The following is a 19,314-nucleotide window of genomic DNA, read 5'->3' as shown; positions in this document are numbered from 1 at the left end:
CTTTTGTCGAGCCAACATGTTCGAAAACCCGCCGAGAATCGTACGATTCTCAGCGGGTTTCCAGCCTGCTCGCCCGATAGCTGCGGAGCGGGCCGGTGTGCGCCCCGGCCCGTTCTGCATTGCCGTCATCGGAAGCCCGCCCCTCAGCGGGGCGGGCTTTCGGTGATCGCAAGTACGATCTGCCCGTCCAAGGTGGGCAGATCGTACGGGCTTTCAAGAAGCATACGACCATCGCAAGACAAAAGTCTTGCGATGGTCGTAAGGTGTATGGGCACCTTTAATCTCCCTTTATTTCAATGGAGTGGTCATCTATTACAAGGGGGGTGGTCTCTCCCTAGAAATTAAGAGATTCTTTCACTCATGTTCAGAAGAGTCTAGACATGAGGCTTAATCGCTTAGGCGTGGGTGCTCCACACAGTGGAACACACCCAAAGCAATTGGGAGGCCTTGGAAAATACAAAATAAAAGGGGTATCAACACACATTGTACAGTCCAAAGTAGTTTTTAATGACAAAAGACAAACAGAATAAAAGAACTAATGCTGCAGACTGCAAAACCTCTTACGACTGAATGTGACCCTAAACAAGGTAGCAGCTTGGAATAAATTATTTGTTATACTGGCCATATCCCCCATCAGACACTAGTAGTGCCCCTAGTTAAGATTTTGCCTTGCTGGAAGGCCTTGTCCAGAGAAAACGGTGTTGCAGGAGGTGTGCCTTTAAAGAGTATCCAGATCTGGAAATCTTCTGCGTTTGAGGTAAGTTGGTGTAACAGCTCAACTGGTAAGGCAATTTCACTGCATACTACTGAGGAAAGAGATGGACTCCTCTTACAGGGTCACAAGTCTTAAGTAGGAAAAAAAAAAGGCTGCACCTACACAGTCAGACTTGAATTGTTGCTGCTCTTACTAATAAATCTACAAAACCATTAAAGTTACTTGTGCCCAACTTATTTAACCCACTATAAAAGAAGGATCCATCTTTGAGTGAATACACCCAGAAGCTGAAGAGTGGTTAGTAAACTGTGGCATTCAGAGATTTTGCCTGTAAAACCTCTTTGGGGGTTATCCCACATCACCTAGGGAGTGGTGCTCAAAAGGAAATCGTAAATGTTGCCTGTATGTTCCTAATTTTTTTCTCTTATTTTATTAACCTACAGTGATAAAAACAACAACAGTAATCTGGTTGGTGTGTATAATACAAAGATTGCTCATCACAGATTTGTAATATTTTTTAGGAGTCTCAAATGGGGCATCTGATAACTGTAGCATGGCAACTACATGGTCATTATTTTCAGGTGGTACAAGTATGCTAATCATATAAAAAAATATTTTCATAGAGCTTAGATGTAAAAAAATAGATCATCATATCTGCCCAAAATGTGCTGTACACATAAGGCATTTATGGAGTCCTGCCCAAATATATAGAGTGTGTCTTACATGAGTAGTATCCAACATCTGCATTCACTGTAAGCCGTCCTATGTCAAAGGTGTCTATCATGTTCGTGTCCCATTTCCTACGATAGCTGGTGTCATGCAGAACATCATAGAGAACCTCGGCAGAGACATCCTTGCACATAATACGCATCTGAGGAACAGAGAAAAAAACCCAAAGAAATGAGGGGTCAAGCAATAGAAATCCCCAAATCAACTCAAATGTGAATAGCCAAGCTTCCTCATTAAATAACCTGATTAAATAACTCAAACATCCTCCATCAAGGGCTCAAAATATTGAAGAAGTCAAGGATATCAGTTCAGCAGCAAAAATTTTAGAAGAGATCAGCAACGGCAGTCTTAGTTTTTCTTATGATTGGTCCCCTTTAAATTGCAATTAGCATTGAATTCAGCATTCTCAGCTGTATGCCTTAGAAAGGAGAGATTAAGCAATGGCTTTATCAAAGGCTACCAATTACATTTCAGCTGATCTTTCAGCAAAACATTGGGTACCACCTGATGGACTTGAAGCTTTCATAACCCTTCCTGCCTCCTGCACATTTCTATTGACTAGTGAGGCTGCCCATCATTGTCATAGTAATGTATGGGTGCAAAGCTTGGAAGGTCAAATACTGACACTACCCAGAGGTGTCAGGGCTTTGTCTGCGTGAATGGCCAGAGAGAGAGAAGTTTGGAGGCTGCTGTAGGTATGTGCAGACACCTCTAGGAGCCTGCATTTCCTTCCCCCCTCTATCAACAGAGTCTCTTTAAAGCAGATCTAAAGCTTAAATGGACTCCCTAAATGTTTCCATCAGACATATCTTGCACTATTTCTAGTTGGTGTGGTGACATCACTGGTCCTTCCTCTTGCTCTGGGAGGTGGGCAGTCCTTACCCCTTCACTTAACAGGGATCACCTAATGACATGCGAGTGCAGTCAGTGCAGCAGTAGCCTGAGCCCAGTGCGGTGGAATGATTTACCCCATCCTAAGGGTGTGTGTCCATTATATCCTGGGCTTGGGAAAACGGAACAAATCATGCTCACCATCAGTTTTTTTTTGGGGGGGGGGGAAGGGCGCTAGACTGATGGCAAATATGCAGTAAAAGCTTCTTTGATTTAGGACTCCTGAGCATATTATTTATTTACTTAAACTTAAAATGTGCGGCAAAGCTAAAGCCATGAACCAAAAGAAACTGAAAACAAATCGACATCTTTTACATACTGTGGATGAAAGCCTTATGTAATAGAGAATAGTTTCCTTGCTTTAGATGAACAACGGAAAACATCACAAATTGAAATTACAGCGTCACAGCTGGTGATATTAGCCGATATTTGCTCAGCTTCAGTTAAAAATGACAATTTAAATTTTGCATCACTGGTTTCTGCAAAGTAATTTTAAACATGATCCTCACACTGCAGATGCTCCTTTCTCAGTTACTAAGCAGGGTTACAGTTATATAATATTCAAATAAAAGGGGAATTCCAACTTACAGTATACGGGCATAGTTGCATATCATGTGGGAGTATTGGCCCCCATTGTTTTATCTGTGATGTTTAGTACAAAAAATGTGAATTTGATCCATCGTAACTGATTTGGCATGGTGGTCAAGAACCTGCCTGTATGTACTCGGGGCGCTGTGCTCCTATGGCTGTCAGCATGTAATTTTGGTAGCATTCATACTACACCACCCAGGCAGCCCAATTAAAATGAATGGGCTGCAACACATCAAGGCAAAAAATTAAAAAAATAGGGCTTGTACCATTTTATAGCTGGCCACTACACCTTGTCGCACATGTGCTATGTGGTGTACAGCAGTGTGTTGCAGTTCGGGTGTTCCGTTGTTCAAAATGAATGGCACTGAAATGCACATATGGTGCATTACAGCAAAAGACTAGCGTTAAGAAGCCCTAAAGGAACCTTTTCCTAAATAACATCAAGACTGCCTTTGCCAACATTTAATTCTGAAAATACTACTTGGTTGTCACACTGACCCTTGCCTTTAATACATTGAGACACTTATCCACATGCAGATAGAGATTTTTGTCTTTACAACTGTGCAGTGATTCTTTGCTACTAGCATTAATTGCCTCCTACTCTTCTCAGAGTGACATTTGGGAGGGGAGAGGACACTCTTGAAGGTGCCTGGGAAGAAGTAGCTCGCATTAGAGATTTAATTAAACTTTGGATTGATGATCTACAAATTCCATTAATTGCCACATCATAGAAGGAGTTCCTCTGCAACCATTTTGTTCGTGCATTTGGAACATAGCAGTTTGAATAAGATTGCAAATTTTTTTCTAATCTTAACCTCCTACCCAGCCCTAGGAAGATTTTGAAGATTTACTTTTCCAAGAGAAAAATAGTAAATAAAGAAAAGGAGTATATTCTCCGACAGGAAGCAGTGGAGAGAGGAGAATACCCATAGCTGGCCATATGCCTCCTTAGTGTCATTGGTCTCCTGATAGGCAGCTGCGCGAGCATTCCCATCCATCCTGTAGCAACACCAGCAGTGGACTGGGCCAGAATCCTTTAAAAATAGACCAAGGACCTCACAGAGAATCAGGAATCCCTTTGCTTCTCATCACCCACCTCTCCTTTTACTACCGGTACAGCCACATGCAGAATGGTTCATCACTTCAGAAAAACCCAAAAAGTAAATATTTACCATGGGAGAAGGAAAAAAAACAAAAACTCCCGAAACTTTTGCCAGACCGGAAGTGCCACAAACGTTCCACACTGGACCCAGAACCAGAAGTCCTCAGGGAACCACAAGGAACGCCACATGTTGCACTCTGGAGGAGAAGGACCAGCCCATCTGAAAAATGCTGCAAGGCAAAGGCTGCCTGCCCCCTGCAGAATTTACACCTTGGAACTGGCAGGGAACTCCAGAGCTCCCTGCAACCATGCACTCCCATACCCTCCCTTCCACCTCTAACCCCAGAAACCTTCCTCAAAACCTGCTCCCATTAGAGGGAAGACGTCATGAGCCTGAGAAGAAACTACTGCAAAAGGAGCCTACAGGAACCTCCAACTGAGGTTCTATGTCAATACTCTGGATCTGGTTCTGTGAGGGATAGGAATACAACCAAGTTTAATCCACATTTATTTACTCAACTTTTTTCCTAATCACTAAAAGGATCTTGTTTAGTTTTAAATTGTTCTGTGATTTTGGCGATAAAGACTGTGGTCAGCTCTATATGGATTTTGGAGCCTAGGTCCTGACAAGCATGTTGATACCTAGCACGGCACAGTACTCGATTTTTTTTCAAAATCAGGATTTAAAAAAAACAACTTTATAAACAATTTGTGAAACCCGACAAAAACAAACATAGACCAACCACCAAGACAGTAATACAAAACAAATGCAAAAAAAAACAGTGCGGGCATACCTGAAAAGAAAATAAAGAAACAAATAATTAACCGTGGGACTAAAAAGAACCAAAAAGATGAACAGATAAAATTCTCAGCTACCAAATATCCTGAAACACGTACACAGTCGTGGCAAGGAACAGAAGGAAAAGGGCAGGAGAAAAGTATAAAACCTGAACACCTTTTGGGGGGAAGCAATCAAGGAAACATCAGTTGCAGGTCTACGATCAAGCCACCTGTCCCAGATCAAATGAAATTTAGCTTCAGTGCCTCAATGCAGATAGGTCACTTGATTATTAACCCTTTATATAAAGCACCTTCAATGCCTTGATGGAAATGAATCATTGAGACACACCCCTAATAAAACCCAGCCTTTAATTAGCAAATAAGATAGGTGAACATAGATTATGCCACAATACAACTGTCTGTGGGTTAAGAAAAAAAACAAAAAACCACAACACGTAAAAAAAATAAAAATCGAAATTACCAACCACTTTCATTTAAAGCGCAAAAATAGCTGTGGTCTAGGAGTGGTTAATGGTCATTTTAACTAGAACCTTGAAACTGACCCCATGGGAGCCTAGCCAGCTCAAATCTAATCCCCACTGGGCAGCAATCTCTTCTGCAATAACCCATGCTGCTCTGAACAATGTGACTACACTGACTGTTCTAGTTGTTCATCTGGGGGCAGAACAAACCAGCATTGTTTTTTTTTCCTAATTGGCAGACATTAAAACATTGTATGTAGACATTTGTTTATACTGCATTGTCCACGTTTGTTTTCATCTAGTTGCTGCACCATCAATCTGATCATGTAAATTTATACAACCTTACTAGTAATGTTCTCACGCTCACTTCGTAAAAGCAACATAACATGTTAATTGACAACTGGTAATACCGAGGTGTCTGAGCCAGCTTTGGCAGACAAGATACTCTCTGGGGCGAGAATTATTGATCAGATGAATGTCCTAGTCCGATTGCCTTTCATTACTTCGAAATAATGTTGGTGCTGTTGACAGATGTGACATTTCAGTTAAAGCAGGAGTGTATTTATTGTTTGATGGCAGATAATGCTACAGGAAAATGTCAATTATTTCAAGCAATAGATTGCATAATCTAAAAAGGGTAAATGCAATGTGAAGGCCTGAAATCATGCTGGGACCAGCGGTTCCTTGAACTGGAGTATTTATAAGACTGATAGGAATGGAGATGCAGAACATTATTTAAAATTGAGGCCTTATGTTTATTGGTAAAGGATGGACACAATCCTAAAATGGTTATATAGGTAAAAGTTGTTCAAAAGCCTTAAATGGTTATATAGATGTTTTAGAGACTAAGTCATTATTATTGTGACATTTGGAAAAATGTATGAATGAAGGGCAGGAACCTGGAAATGCCTGCATATACCTCAAATATTCTTCCCAAGCATGCAGAGAGCAAGGAAAGCTAGGGCACCCTTGAACGCAAATTCCAAACTCAGCTTGGAAAAAATTAGGCCTTAGTCTACCTCTCTTGTTCGTGTTTATTGGTCCAATTGATGGCTGCCCACAGATCAACAGCAGTATAGAAGGGGATAGAATGAATTGAAATTTTATAATGGAGCACCCTGGCTTTGACTCCCGGGTCAAGGAAAACAAAGCTGCAGGTATGTGCAGGTATCCCCAGTCACGTTGGTGTTATTTATAACACCATATCAGGAAGAACAGGATAATGACAGGTTTACTTCAAAGAATTATTAAGAATAGTTATCATGGTACTTTTCCCATTATGCAGGAGCCACTTACCAGGAGAAATGGGAACAGAAAACCCCCTCCCCCCTCAATCTTAGCTTGATGAATGGTGAATGGCCATTAATGAATAGCTTGATGAATGGCCTGGTTTTGATGTCTGAGCCAGTCCGCCTTGAATTTTCCACCGTAAAAAAGAAACTCTCACCACTCTCGCATAACTACAATATATATTGATAATCAGATAATATATCTGATGGCCAAATATTGTTGTCTTGGTTCCCCCTGTAAAATTATGCGTTTGATGTCCACTGCCTTTTTTCATCATCTGCCCCAAAGATTCTACTCCCCTTATGTGCTTTTCTAAGGAAGGAACTGCAAATTAGGGAACTCCCAAACACAACGCAGACAGCTGTAGGTCTCCTCCAGAGGAAAGGAGTCCTTCCCGGGAGAAGGATTTGCAGCAAGTATCGTGATACGACATTGTTCCAAGAAGCTCCCATGTGGGAGTGTATATTGAGAAGCTGCAGGTCTAGTGTGAGAATTGGAGTGGGCAACTGGATGGAGAGAAGCAGGATACTTTGCAGAGTTTGTGTGGAGGCAAAAAACACAAAAATTATGTTCATAGTGCACTCAGAGCTAATGCAAAATATTGGCCACCTGAAATAATTTCAAATATGAAAATAATTTATGCAATTGATAATTTCAAATAAATAACATTCCCTCTCATTTTTCCTGAGGAGCGGCTCCTGGATAATGGAAAGGTATTGAAATCACATCGCTCAGCTGAAGCTCCTGGAATCAAAGCTAGCTCTAGGGCAGGTCACTGCACAGGTTTAAGGTTTGTACACATGTTGCTTATTTTATGCTACTAATGTGTTTGGAAAAATTTGGAATGCAGTGCTTGAGTTTTTCATAGGATAGGATGAGACAAGTATGTAATGTTACATTTGCCATGCATCAGGTTGCATTCTTGTAAAAGCAATGTAATTTTTACTGAAATTTTAGCGAACGCTAAAATGTTTTCTTTTAAAAATATTAATCTCTAGTCACATACCCACTCTCATTCTCTCATGTTGCTCTCAAAATATATAAGAAAGCATCAGCTATGAAGAAAAGAATGGTTTTCTACCCAGAAAGTTTCCCAGGAGACATGAACGTCTTCAGTGCCAAGTATAAATTGTGTGTGTGCACTTTTCATAATTCTTCTTGAAACCAAATTCAGAAAAAGCTAGCTAGCTATAGTTAGCCCCACACTGGGTCATATTCCGGTCATACACTCAGCCAGTTTTTCTTGAGCTCTTTCGTCACAGCAAGTGTCTTAGCTCTGCTGTAACTAGAAACCATTACCTAGTAACCCAAACTGATCCCCGGTATCGGGTGTACAGAGAAGAGGTGCATTATTCATGGTTCCCTCCTCCCATGTGTGTCTGTATTCCTCTGTGCAGGAAATGACAGCTTCCGCAATGAATGGAATGTCAGTGGCCCTTCATTAGGGTCACCTCAATATTTAATGAACCCCCAGCTCTGATGCTGAGTAATTAGAGAAGTGCCCTTTATTTTGCCTGCGCTTGCTTTGTTTTGATTATTTGGCACTCCTATTAATGCAGCAGTTTAATCTCAGTGGGTGAGCAGGGATGGAAACAGTTTGAATATCAGATGCCTGCAGAGTCAGTTTAAGCATACATTATAGAGTTCCTGAGCTCATGACGGTCCCTGCGGTCAGGCACGACTTTAGATTTTTAAATCAACAAACAATAGGTCACTATAAACAAAAGGAAAAAACAAAACATTACGAAACCTTAAAACAATAAGAATACCAACACCAGCAAATGAATCAAAATACACACAGTAAACTATGCTGCTATATTTAGATATAACTGATATTACGCCTGCGCTTGACAGAGAGAGTGCGAGAGAGCGATGTTGTAAAAAACCCCAGCCTCTGTCTCAGGTTTTTATTGCGGTCTTTGTCAATGCAGGAGAGATTCACCTGTTGTCCTGATGACTTTTTTTTTTTTTAGACTGAGATCATCTGTAGGAATGACATTTCAACAACAAGAGCAATCAAATAATGGTTACTAAACCCCTTACAAAATATGCAATTGGAAAAGTCTGTCTTTTGGTCAATGACATCACCCAGGGTTCCCTGTATGGGCGGGTTACAAACATTAGCCAGGTATGTGTAATTTTCTAGCGATAGTGCTACCATGGAAAAAGACAGACTTGTGGCTAATGTTTGTTTATATACACATCGGTCAGAGGTTTGGGCAGGTGAACTGGCTAAATATGGCTAGTTTGTTTGTCCGTTCACCAAACAGGCTGGGTTCAGGTCAACCCATGTTCAACCTGAACCAGAAGCTCACCCCTAGAAGCGAGGAATGTGCTATCCAACATACCCAAAAGTGTTGGGTAGCAGCACTGACCATAACACATGAAGAGGGTTCTTCCTCCTCTTTCACAGTGTATTCTTATATGTTACTCCTACCACCTATCTATTGACAGGGTCACTTGAAGCTGGATGCTATGCAAACTAAATACAAACAGTTAAAATACATATATAGGAGCTTTTTCACCAGACAATCCATTTGTAATTTTGGCAACTCCACTTCATTAGCAGTACAAGTACGTCAAAAAACGCCCCATCTTTTTTTTCTCAGAACATACAGTCAATGATTTCTAAGGAACTGCATTAACTGGCATTTTATTTCTATATATCAACCTGGATTTCAGCTTCAAAAATACTTTTATATGTCCTCTTCCTTTGAAGGGATTTTTAGAAAAGCACATTTTCCAGCATTTAGCATGGAGGGACCCATACCTCCCAAATCCCTTTGTAACCAAAAGAAGGTCTCCCACTGCTTTGTTGTAGTGCTTGATAGATTGAGAGGTACAACAAAACAGAGAATGTTATTTTATCAGCACAATACCAGATTTCATCAACAAATAGAAAAATCTCAAAACTAAAGCTCTATATTCAGGTTAAACTCTCTTCAAAATCATGCACACCCATTTCATGTGTGTAGGTAAAACAGTCCAGTTATTTCTAATGGTCTCCTGATGCATATCCGTGAACAATACATCTGACCCTTCAATGTATCACAATGGTAAATGTGGATACACAGGCATTGTGTTGTGCTGTCTCAGCCAAAAATGGATCAGGATCTTTTTGGTGTTTTGACCATTCATAAGAGGCCCACAGAGATTGAAGTGGCATTAAAGCACATGTTCATTAGGTGTGAAAGGACCCTTACAGTATACAGTATTCTTGGAAATCCCCTTTAAGATTGTATATGCTGGGGGTTGTGATGTGTCCGATACAAAAATAGAACCCGAGTAAATAAAAAAAATTGCACCCTTTTTTTTTTGGTTGGGGGGGGGGGGGGGGGTGGGGTGTTGAAGCTTCTTTGAGTATAGATCTAGGTTTATCCCATATATGTTTAACTTTAGACAAAAAATGTTTGGGTTAAAAACAATTAGGGAAAATTTTAATTTGGGAATTTTGCATAGGCTTGTAAAAAAAATCATCATGAATCAGCTGTCAGATTCTTACATTTCCGTCCTCCACTGAGAAACCTCTTCAAGGGGAACTGCATCTTGTCATCTCATTATCTTTCATTCATAATTGATTGGAACACAAAACGACTCTTGCAGTCTCTTGCTCCGCCATTTACAGCCAAGAGGAAACAAACTCTGCAGCTTTATGTAGATACAGAGACTAGGTGAAGTACATCATCATCTATTAACCCCTTGTTGGTTAAACTGTGCTGCAGATAAAAGAAGAAGCCAACAGTATATAGTGAACATCCCTGAGAAATGATTGCCATGGACATGTAGAGCTACTGCTTTCGGAACCATAGTACTACATAAAGCTGAACTATTGGTTCAGCACATTATCCATAAAATTTTTCACAATCTACTAAGCATTGCAAAGTTACTTGTCTTAAGCTGGCCATACTCTAGATAACAATGTGATCTTTTAAGCATTCACACATGAGCGTTCACAGGCGATTTTGGTGCATCGTTATTTTCGTTTCCAGTTTTAATTATTCTGTGTCTATGAGGACAATAAAGTCTTATTCTGTTTGAAAAATAGCTTGTGCGCCTTTTTGAGCTTCAGACACCGAGCTACAGGTGAATAGGCACAATTTAAAAGCTTTGGATTTCAGTTGTTGAGTGTTTGGGGCCTTAAGCTACAAAATGCTCAGGTGTGAATCGGTGCTTAGGCAAAAGTTATTTGCATGTATTTTTTGCCGACAAAAACAATTTGTCTTAGCAAATTGTTGGGTGTACACTGACTATGGCACAGATGCAGTGCACTGTATACTCTAGGCCAGCGGTGGCGAACCTATGGCACGCGTGCCAGAGTGGGCACGTGGGGCCCCCTCTGCTGGCACGCGAGCCCAGGTCCGCATTACCAAAGGGACGCAGCGATAGCGGACTATTTTACCATTTTCGGCTGCCGCGGAGGAACACGGAGAGCAGCTCACAGTACTCCTATTTGTGATGGGGATGGGAGAAAGATCTCCCCCAGAGGGTTCACAAACAGCTGGAAAGATAGTGTCTGCCACTCTGCATCCAAAAACAAGCAATCAAAATCAACATAAAAAAGAGGCTTCAGAAGAACTAGATCTCTGCCTATAGTACCACGAGCAGTGGGACTTCTGTTCTCCAGTTGCATAACCAAACGAGTCTCAATTAAATGGGTGTTTACCTGTGGGTCCATGCAGAAGTAGAACAAAAAAAAAAAAACACCACAGAAGTTTTGGGTTTCATGACCCTTATGCCCTTGCAGATGTAAAGCATTTTTTGGTATAGAAGATTAGTTAAAACGAATGAAGCTTGTTGTAAGCTTTTGGGTCACATTTTTCCATTAAAGCCTACAGTAGTTTAGCCTACTGTCCCTAACTAAAATATGTCACCGTTACTATAAGTGTGCACATAATGTAACTGACTGATGTTATGTTTTTCCAGATGTCACCAGCAGATGGGAACTCAGGTCCCGGTGTCGGCCATAGGAGCACCCTAGGGGGTTGGTTTACCCCTTAAAAAGATAAAAAGTTAGTAACAGTAGGAAGTAATTTTGTTTTATTACAGGAATTGATATAGTGCTAATAATTTAAGCAGAGCATTACTTACTGCACATTTACATCAGTCCTTGTCCTCAAGGAGCTTACAATCTAAAGTTCCTATCTCATATGCATAGACAATCTAGGGCCAATTTAGACAACTAACCTACCAGCATTTTGACTACGTCTTTCAAGAGGAACAGCTTGCATTAGAAAACTTTAGCAGCCCTTTCCATTTTACACTTCAGTAACGTTCTGCTGACTGGGCACCAGCACTCCTTTTCCTTTTGTAAAAAATGACTGGACTTGTTTTCAATTAGAAGAATTTTCTGCCAGTGCATGCAGTTCTTTGGCTTCCGAGAGCCAACAGATCTTCTCCAACACGTACAGAATTAGACACTGGGGAAAAAAGGTTTTGTTCCATTCTGGAATTAAGTCCTAAGTGCCCCAGAGCAACTTCCAGACAGAGAGCCAAAGGAATAACAATAATAGCCCAGCAACAGTCTCTTCATTTTAGAAATAAATGGTAGGAAATCCCAAGGATATCCAATTTCAGGACATCTAGTTTTGAAATATATTGAATGTAATAAATCAATAACTGTCTCACTGCTTAAAGGGACAAAAATCAAACATTTAAATTGACCTGGTAGACATAGCCCACCAGCTGATGGTCTAAAAAGGAACATACAAACTATTGCAGTTCCTATGCCTTTCTTTGGACATTTAACTACTTTTAGTGTACCAGGGGCACATGTGACATTGTCCTGGGGCTGTACCTTTGCTTATATTCCCATAGCATAGGAATCACAACCATGCATCTTTCTGCCACACTAACACTAACTCTTTTGCCCTTCAGCAGTGGAGGAGCGTTCCGAGAGCAGTACACCCCTGCCCCCCCCCCCACCACCCAAAAAAAGAAGGACCACCACACTAGTGCATTGGAAATTATCTCTTTAGCACATCCAGCACCCAATACAAGATGCCAGCATAAGGGGTACATTTCTGCGCAAACTGCCTGCTTTTACTACTTGAGACAAGTAGGTTGCCACTTTTCCCCCTAGTAAGCTAGTAAAGAACCAATATGGCCTCTTTACCTACTCACCAGTCTACTTATATGAAAAGTAGGAGCAGCAGTCTACTACTTTCACGCTTTTGATTGAGTTTTCAGTACCATCATACAAGTGCTATGGCCATTACTGTTGGGCCCTATAAGGCAACTACAGACTTTGGTTAAATGCTTAAAGCCCAAATCTGGGCAGAACATTAACTCTTCCTTCTAACTGATGACCTGCATAAAATAAATAAATTGCATTTTTACTTACCTAAAGCTACGATCTCCTATTTACATGATGATCCTTTTTTGGTGTCTGCATCACTGCCTGTGTGATATGGACAATTCCTATTAGCTGTCCAGCTTCAGGGTCCTAATCTGATCCAGAATTAGCATAATGTCAACACAAGGGGACTGCTGTGGAATGGCTGGCATGGGCCAGCCATTTTGCAGTGTTTGATTAGCAGTGCCCAAACCCAAAATGGTACCAGAGAGGGACCAAGATTGCAGATTAGTAAATAAAAACATGCAGGATGGTTTAGAGGAAGATGGTTCATATGCCTGAAATTGGTCTGTAAGTTTCCAAGATGGTATTAGAAGTGTTAGGCTAGAAGCTTAAAAAAAAGAACTCTGGGCCTTTCAAAAAGGTAACCCTTCTGGTGGGGCTACCCCAGACTGCAAGGGTTAGGTGATTTCTTTGGTCTAGGGGCTGGAATAAGGAAGATAAACTGCCCTGATATTCTGTCTCATCACGGCTGTGACTGCTCACCTGCCCCCCACAGTTGTGCAATGTCCCTTAGCATCCTCACGTCTAATACAAGTCAATGGACTTGTATTAGACATGACAACTTCAGTGGCACTGGCTTTAACCCTGCAGCCTATTTGACTGTATAAAAGTTTAAAAGTGAAAACATGCTTAACCACCTTAGTATCGGAGCATTTCCCCCCCATTTTACACACACACACACACGTTAACAATCTGAATTTTTTTGATCAAAAATTACTTTAAACCCCCAAATAATTACATATGTTCTGAAGTGAAGTATGGCCCTAGAATTCACTCCGACGTTCACGGCGATACCAAACATCTGTGGTGAAAGCATTGTTTATGTACAACTGCATAGACTAAGCATGTGTGTTTATTTGCATGCAGATGGGAGCAGCGGGGTTGGTTTTCATTTTTTTTTTCATTTTTCTTTAACACATTCAACATTTTTTTTCCACTTAACTCTATTGCTATAACAAATGGGGATAATAAGCCCCTATGTTATAGTGTTTAGAGGCAGCAGATTCTCTTTATGGAGACATCAGGGGTCTACCATGACAGGGGGTGGTGGCGTGTGCAGGACGGGTACCTTCAGAGGCGTGTACAAGTGATTGGCGGCTCTACAACTATGCAGAACACTCATACTTGAAAACCTTCTGCCTGCTGAAAAAAGAATTACACCAAGATCATGGCTGCAACAGCATCTTGGTATAACCACTTCAAGACCAGGATGTATGAGTATGTCATAGGGCCCTGAAGTGGTTAAGTAACATCAACCTAGTCTTTGGTGCAACAGGAGTTCAGATCACTTGAAGAGCAAGTCCAAACTGATGTGGCAAGAATTGTCAATGGCCCTGAGTGACTGAGGAATGTAACACTATTATAGTAGGAATGATTGATAATGACTCTGGGAAGTTTAGCTATATGTGAATACCCCAGTCCTACAGATGTGTATTCCTACAACTGCACAGCAGACCATTTACAACATGACCATATATGACAGGGCATCATAAGACATCCTGGAATACCCTTGGCCATTAGTATTATACAGGATTGATATAGCGCCAACAGTTTGTGCAGTGCAATATAAGGAAGACATTACAATTACAATACAATTCAAGACAAGATAAGGATTTAAGGCTTATTATGCCTTTGCATTCCCATCTGACTGTTTTCTGTCAAATGTGCCGATTTCCATTACTACTTAGCACAGACAGGAGATTATTAGCGGTCTTGTAAAGGACTTTTGGATTCTGGGGAAAGGGAGGATTCATTCTCCCAAACAGTTTAGGGTTTGTCAGACCTCACCATTATCCTAGGTATCACTCAAAATCCAAACGTTCTGCATTATTCAATAGCTAGCGTGGTTCAATACTCTAATACTGCTTTATTTTCTTATTAAAATAATTAAAAAAATGTTTTTTCCAAACAGCTCTAAGTCATGAAGACTGTGCCAGCTAAAATGTTTAATCTTTTCTTTGTTGGGCACCAAGATTCAGAATACTATGGGAATGTACATAATGAACATGTCTCATGATTGGTATTCTTTCACCAATACCCTAACTATACAAAAATGCATAATTATAAAACTAATATAGAACATGTCCTGAGGTAGTACAAAAATCTGTACATCTTAGAAAATAAAGAGGCTTTTCTAATTAAATTCGAAGCAAAGTGTATTTTACAAAAATAGCTCACAGGCAGATTATTACTGCAAGTCTCTTCTGCCAAAAAAGGTTCTATTTGCCTGTCAACAATTTTTTTTTCTGTGCACTGAGCCATGGTTGAACAGCTCAGTGCATTGACCTGGCATGCCGAGATGAAACAATTCACATGCGCATGTATGGGAGTTCCATCACGCCGGCTGGTCAACCAAGAGGCCAAAAGGAGGAGGAGGCTGCCACTGCCGAAATTTTTATTGAAAAATTTGAGAGTCATTGACCTGGAGCAGGAATGCAAATTAGAATGCAGATAGAACAATTATGTCTGCATAGATGTTCCAAGACAATATCACAAAACTACTAAAGCCACTGGCTCAGCATGAGTGTACAGAAACTGGCATTTTCAGAAGGAGGCCTGCAATGTCAGCCTCCACATAACTGCTTCAGGTCAGCAATTCAGAATATATTAAAAAAATGGGGTTACTATCTCTAGCACAAGGGAGATAATTAGGTTTGGGGGTAGTCAGCAGGCAGGATCATGGCACAGATTAGTGTCTACATGTCACACGGGGTGAACACCTTGTCTTTTTGGATGTGCTGTACTTCAGCTCCTGAAACAGAAAACTGCTAGTGTATGCCAACAAAACACAAGCGGATGGGCTATGAACTTTCATGCACACCTGAGTGCAGGTGGACCCTTAAAACAAGAGCTGCATGCAGAGTCTCAGTTGAAGTTTGCCAGGTTTTGACAAGGCTGAACGCTCCTATGAAGGTTGACCATATTTCACGGTTATAGTTCAAAGTATTAAAAAAATTGCATGCCATTAAAAATTGTACCCAGAGCCTGAACCATAATCAAGGAAAAAATGTCTCTACAATGTTTGGCCCTGCTCTCAAAAAGCTGGTGGGACTTCGTCCAACTTCAGATTGGCAGATATGATCTTCCTGCCCCTTCCATTGATTTGCAACTTGCAGAAGGACTATAAAAATGCTGTACATGTACAGAGTCACTTATGAGCAAAACACTCAGACAGAACGGTTTCCTCTTGTGGAGCTCCATAGACTAGTACATCATTTCCTCTACAAAAAAACAGTGAAACACCAGGGGCTACAAACACCAGTGAAGATTGGTACTAGTAAATCAGGATTAACAAGGTTAAAAGGATAAAAGGTTTCTCTAATCACCTATTGCATTTACTTTGCAATTATTTCAGTTTCCTGTTGTGCAGTTGCAGAACACACCTTTGTCAGCCAGCCTTTCTAACCGTTATTACCGTATTTTTCGCTCCATAAGACGCACTTTTTTCCCCCCAAAAGGAGGGGGAAAATGTGCCTGCGTCTTATGGAGCGAATCCCGACGCCCGAGACATGCAGTTTCGGGCGCCGGGCAAGTAGTAGGAGCCACTGCTCGTTTAATACGAGTGATCTAATGAGATCACTCGTATTAAAACCGAGCAGCGGCGACGATCGAGATCACCATAGAGCAGACGAAGAACGGACTTTCTTCGTCTGCTCTGTGTGATCACTGAGACCGTGGCGCTGTAATCACAGCGCCACCTGTCTCTGCGGTCACTAACTGCAGCTTCTGTCACAGCTTCTATCATAGAAGCTGTGTCAGAAGCTACAGTCTGTCGAGTGCTCCATAAGGCGCGCCGGACCTCCCTGCGTCCTATGTTCCGGTGCGTCTTATGGACCGCAAAATACAGTATTTAAGTCTCTAGCACAACCAGTAAGAGCACCTTTTACAGGGGAATAACATATGGCTCAGTGGCAGGGAAGTCTAGTTTTCTATTAATATTGAATTGACTCAGGGGCGGAACTAGAAATCACAGGGCCCCATAGCAAAATTTTGAATGCCCTCCACAAAAACAGTACCTACCTCCAGAACATGTTCCCATCATGCCTGCGCTGTCTCCATCACTTCAGCTCTGCTCCTGCTGGCTCTGACGTCAGAGCTGAATAAGAGATCACTTAGCCACTCACTGCTGCAAAGCCCACCACAGACCAAGCACAGCCCACTTGACACCCTGTAGAGCCCACCTGAAACTCCACACAGTCCATCTGAGTGACCCTTTGAAGCCCATTATAGACCCCGCACAGCCCATCTGGGACCATGCACATCCTACCTGAGACCCCGCACAACCCACCTCAAACCCCACACATACCAAGGACCCCACACAGCCCACCTGACACACCACACAGTACACCATAGACCCTGCACAGCCCACCATAGAGACTCTGCACAGCCCACCTGAGAGTGACCCTGCCAAGCTCACATAGAACCTGCTCAGCCCACCTGAGACTCACTATGGTGGGCTCCCTTTCCCTGTACATGCAGCTCCTCTTACCTGTCAGCTCCGAGCTGCTGGGCCCTGGCCTCCTCCACCGCCGCCTGACCATTAAGACTGGCATTTTCTACTCCTACTGGCCACATTCTGGTCCCCTTAAATGCTTAAGGACTGGCCCTTTGTTAAGAAAGTTTGGGGACCCCTGCTGTACATGCATAATGGTGTAAAACAGTTAATGAATGCTATTTACAAATCAGATTGTCATGTAATATCAAATTAGCCAAACAAAAGTGTATAAAGCAGGAGTTGCCCTTTAAAAAAAAGCAGAAAAGGCTTATCATGTAAAGCTATAATAACACAAGCTGGTAAAGTTACCTCAACAGCAATGTATAATAATCTATCATGCATGACAACTACTAAGTATATTGTGACAGGACCCATGTACACTATATCAGTGTATACACAATGATAAAATACAGATGTATATTTAAAGGTCCATACAGTTTACATCCCCGGCATGCCAATATCAGGCTCTTTACAGCAGAAAAGGTGTCTGCAGAGTTCTGTCTTTGTTCATAGTGCTATATGCTATGCTGGAAGAGACACTTGTACAATGTGTGTGTACAGAGATGGGATGCTTTAGCAGAGCAGGCCTAGGATCTTTTAACTGAAATCTTGATTGTATATTGAAATGGCATGTACTGTATTATTGTGACTAGCCTTCAGATACAATGGAATGCCCCCCCTGGTACAGCTGACACTCACCTGGCACTGTGAGCATCCCCTCTTGCTTTTGGCTGTTTGTATGCTGAGCTCAGGCTCCAGTGTTCCCTCCTCTATATCAATGGCACTGTGAGCTTTGTGCGGCTAGCACCGAGTGCAGCCAGCAGGGGGCGTGGTGGAAGCAGCCAGTACGGACACAAAGGCGAAGCTCGTCCCGGCTTCTTCTAGGTTTTAGTTCTTTGGTGCTTCTTAAAGAGGATGACCATTCCATCTGGCATCATGTACAAATGGTTTGGATCTGAATCTAGTGATGAAGGGCAACTCTATATGTGTAAGGTGCTCCCCCATAAATTCACCCTTTTACAAAATACTTATTTTATATATTTATATTTCTCCTATATAATATAATCCTACCATGGCTTGTGTCCATTACTTTTTACAAGAAAAAAAACAAACCCACACCTTTATACAATTATGCAAACTCCTGCTAAATGCATTAAATTAATGCAAGTATTTATTGTAAAAATCAATGTTGACTGGCTTTGGTTGGCATTATTCTACAGGCCACAGGGACTAGTACAAATGCATAATTTATTGTAAATTGCATGTTTATTCAAGCACTTTTTAAAATTTATGTACTTCTTCTGCAGCAAAAAAATACTCTGCCAAAAAAGGATAGCGTTTTTTTCTTAATAGATAATGACAGGGACCTTTTGCCAACAAATGTTTACATGGAGCTAGAAAAACGTGTTTCTAGTTTAGATGAAGAGCAGCATTTGCTGCCTTCATTATAGGAAAAAATATTTGATAGTTAATGATCCATATAATTTAATATCAAAATGTTCTGAGACAAAGTAAAACAGAAATATGTAGGTGGCTGAAGGTCTGTAGCTGTCATGTACACTACTATTAGGCTGTATGCACAATTACAAATAAGCAGGGCAGCAATTAGAAATGTTTGGGCCCCTTACACAGCTGTAGGCCTGGGCCCACAGCCCCCCTACAAACACTGCACAGTGTTCAATCCACTGGCTGTCCAATCGAGTCTGCCCACTGGTCATGCCTCTGGGTCCTTCAGAGCACCCACTTTTAATTTTAACACTATTGCAACTTTATATGAAATTGAAATGTGTATTCCGACGCACAGGTGACACCGACTCTGCTGGGGTGACACTGACCGTTCTGGAATGACACCACATGCACATTTTAAAAGTCCCCCTACCTAAT

At 41.4% G+C, this 19,314-nt stretch overlaps 1 protein-coding gene across 1 annotated transcript in view; it reads right to left on the bottom strand.

The window, feature by feature from the left end:
- Positions 1-19,314, bottom strand: part of LOC108785747 (PCTP-like protein) — a 49,163-nt gene that overhangs the window by 11,948 nt on the left and 17,901 nt on the right. Inside the window, exon 2 of the mRNA XM_018554885.1 lies at positions 1,439-1,586. Coding sequence (XP_018410387.1) covers positions 1,439-1,586 — 148 coding nt within the window. The remainder of the gene's footprint in view (positions 1-1,438; positions 1,587-19,314) is intronic.

Source organism: Nanorana parkeri, unplaced genomic scaffold, assembly GCF_000935625.1.
Source record: "Nanorana parkeri isolate BGI_ZX_2015 unplaced genomic scaffold, ASM93562v1 scaffold176, whole genome shotgun sequence".
Lineage (NCBI taxonomy): Eukaryota > Metazoa > Chordata > Amphibia > Anura > Dicroglossidae > Nanorana > Nanorana parkeri.
Note: the sequence above shows the minus strand (reverse complement) of the source record. Positions and strands in the feature narration are given on the sequence as shown.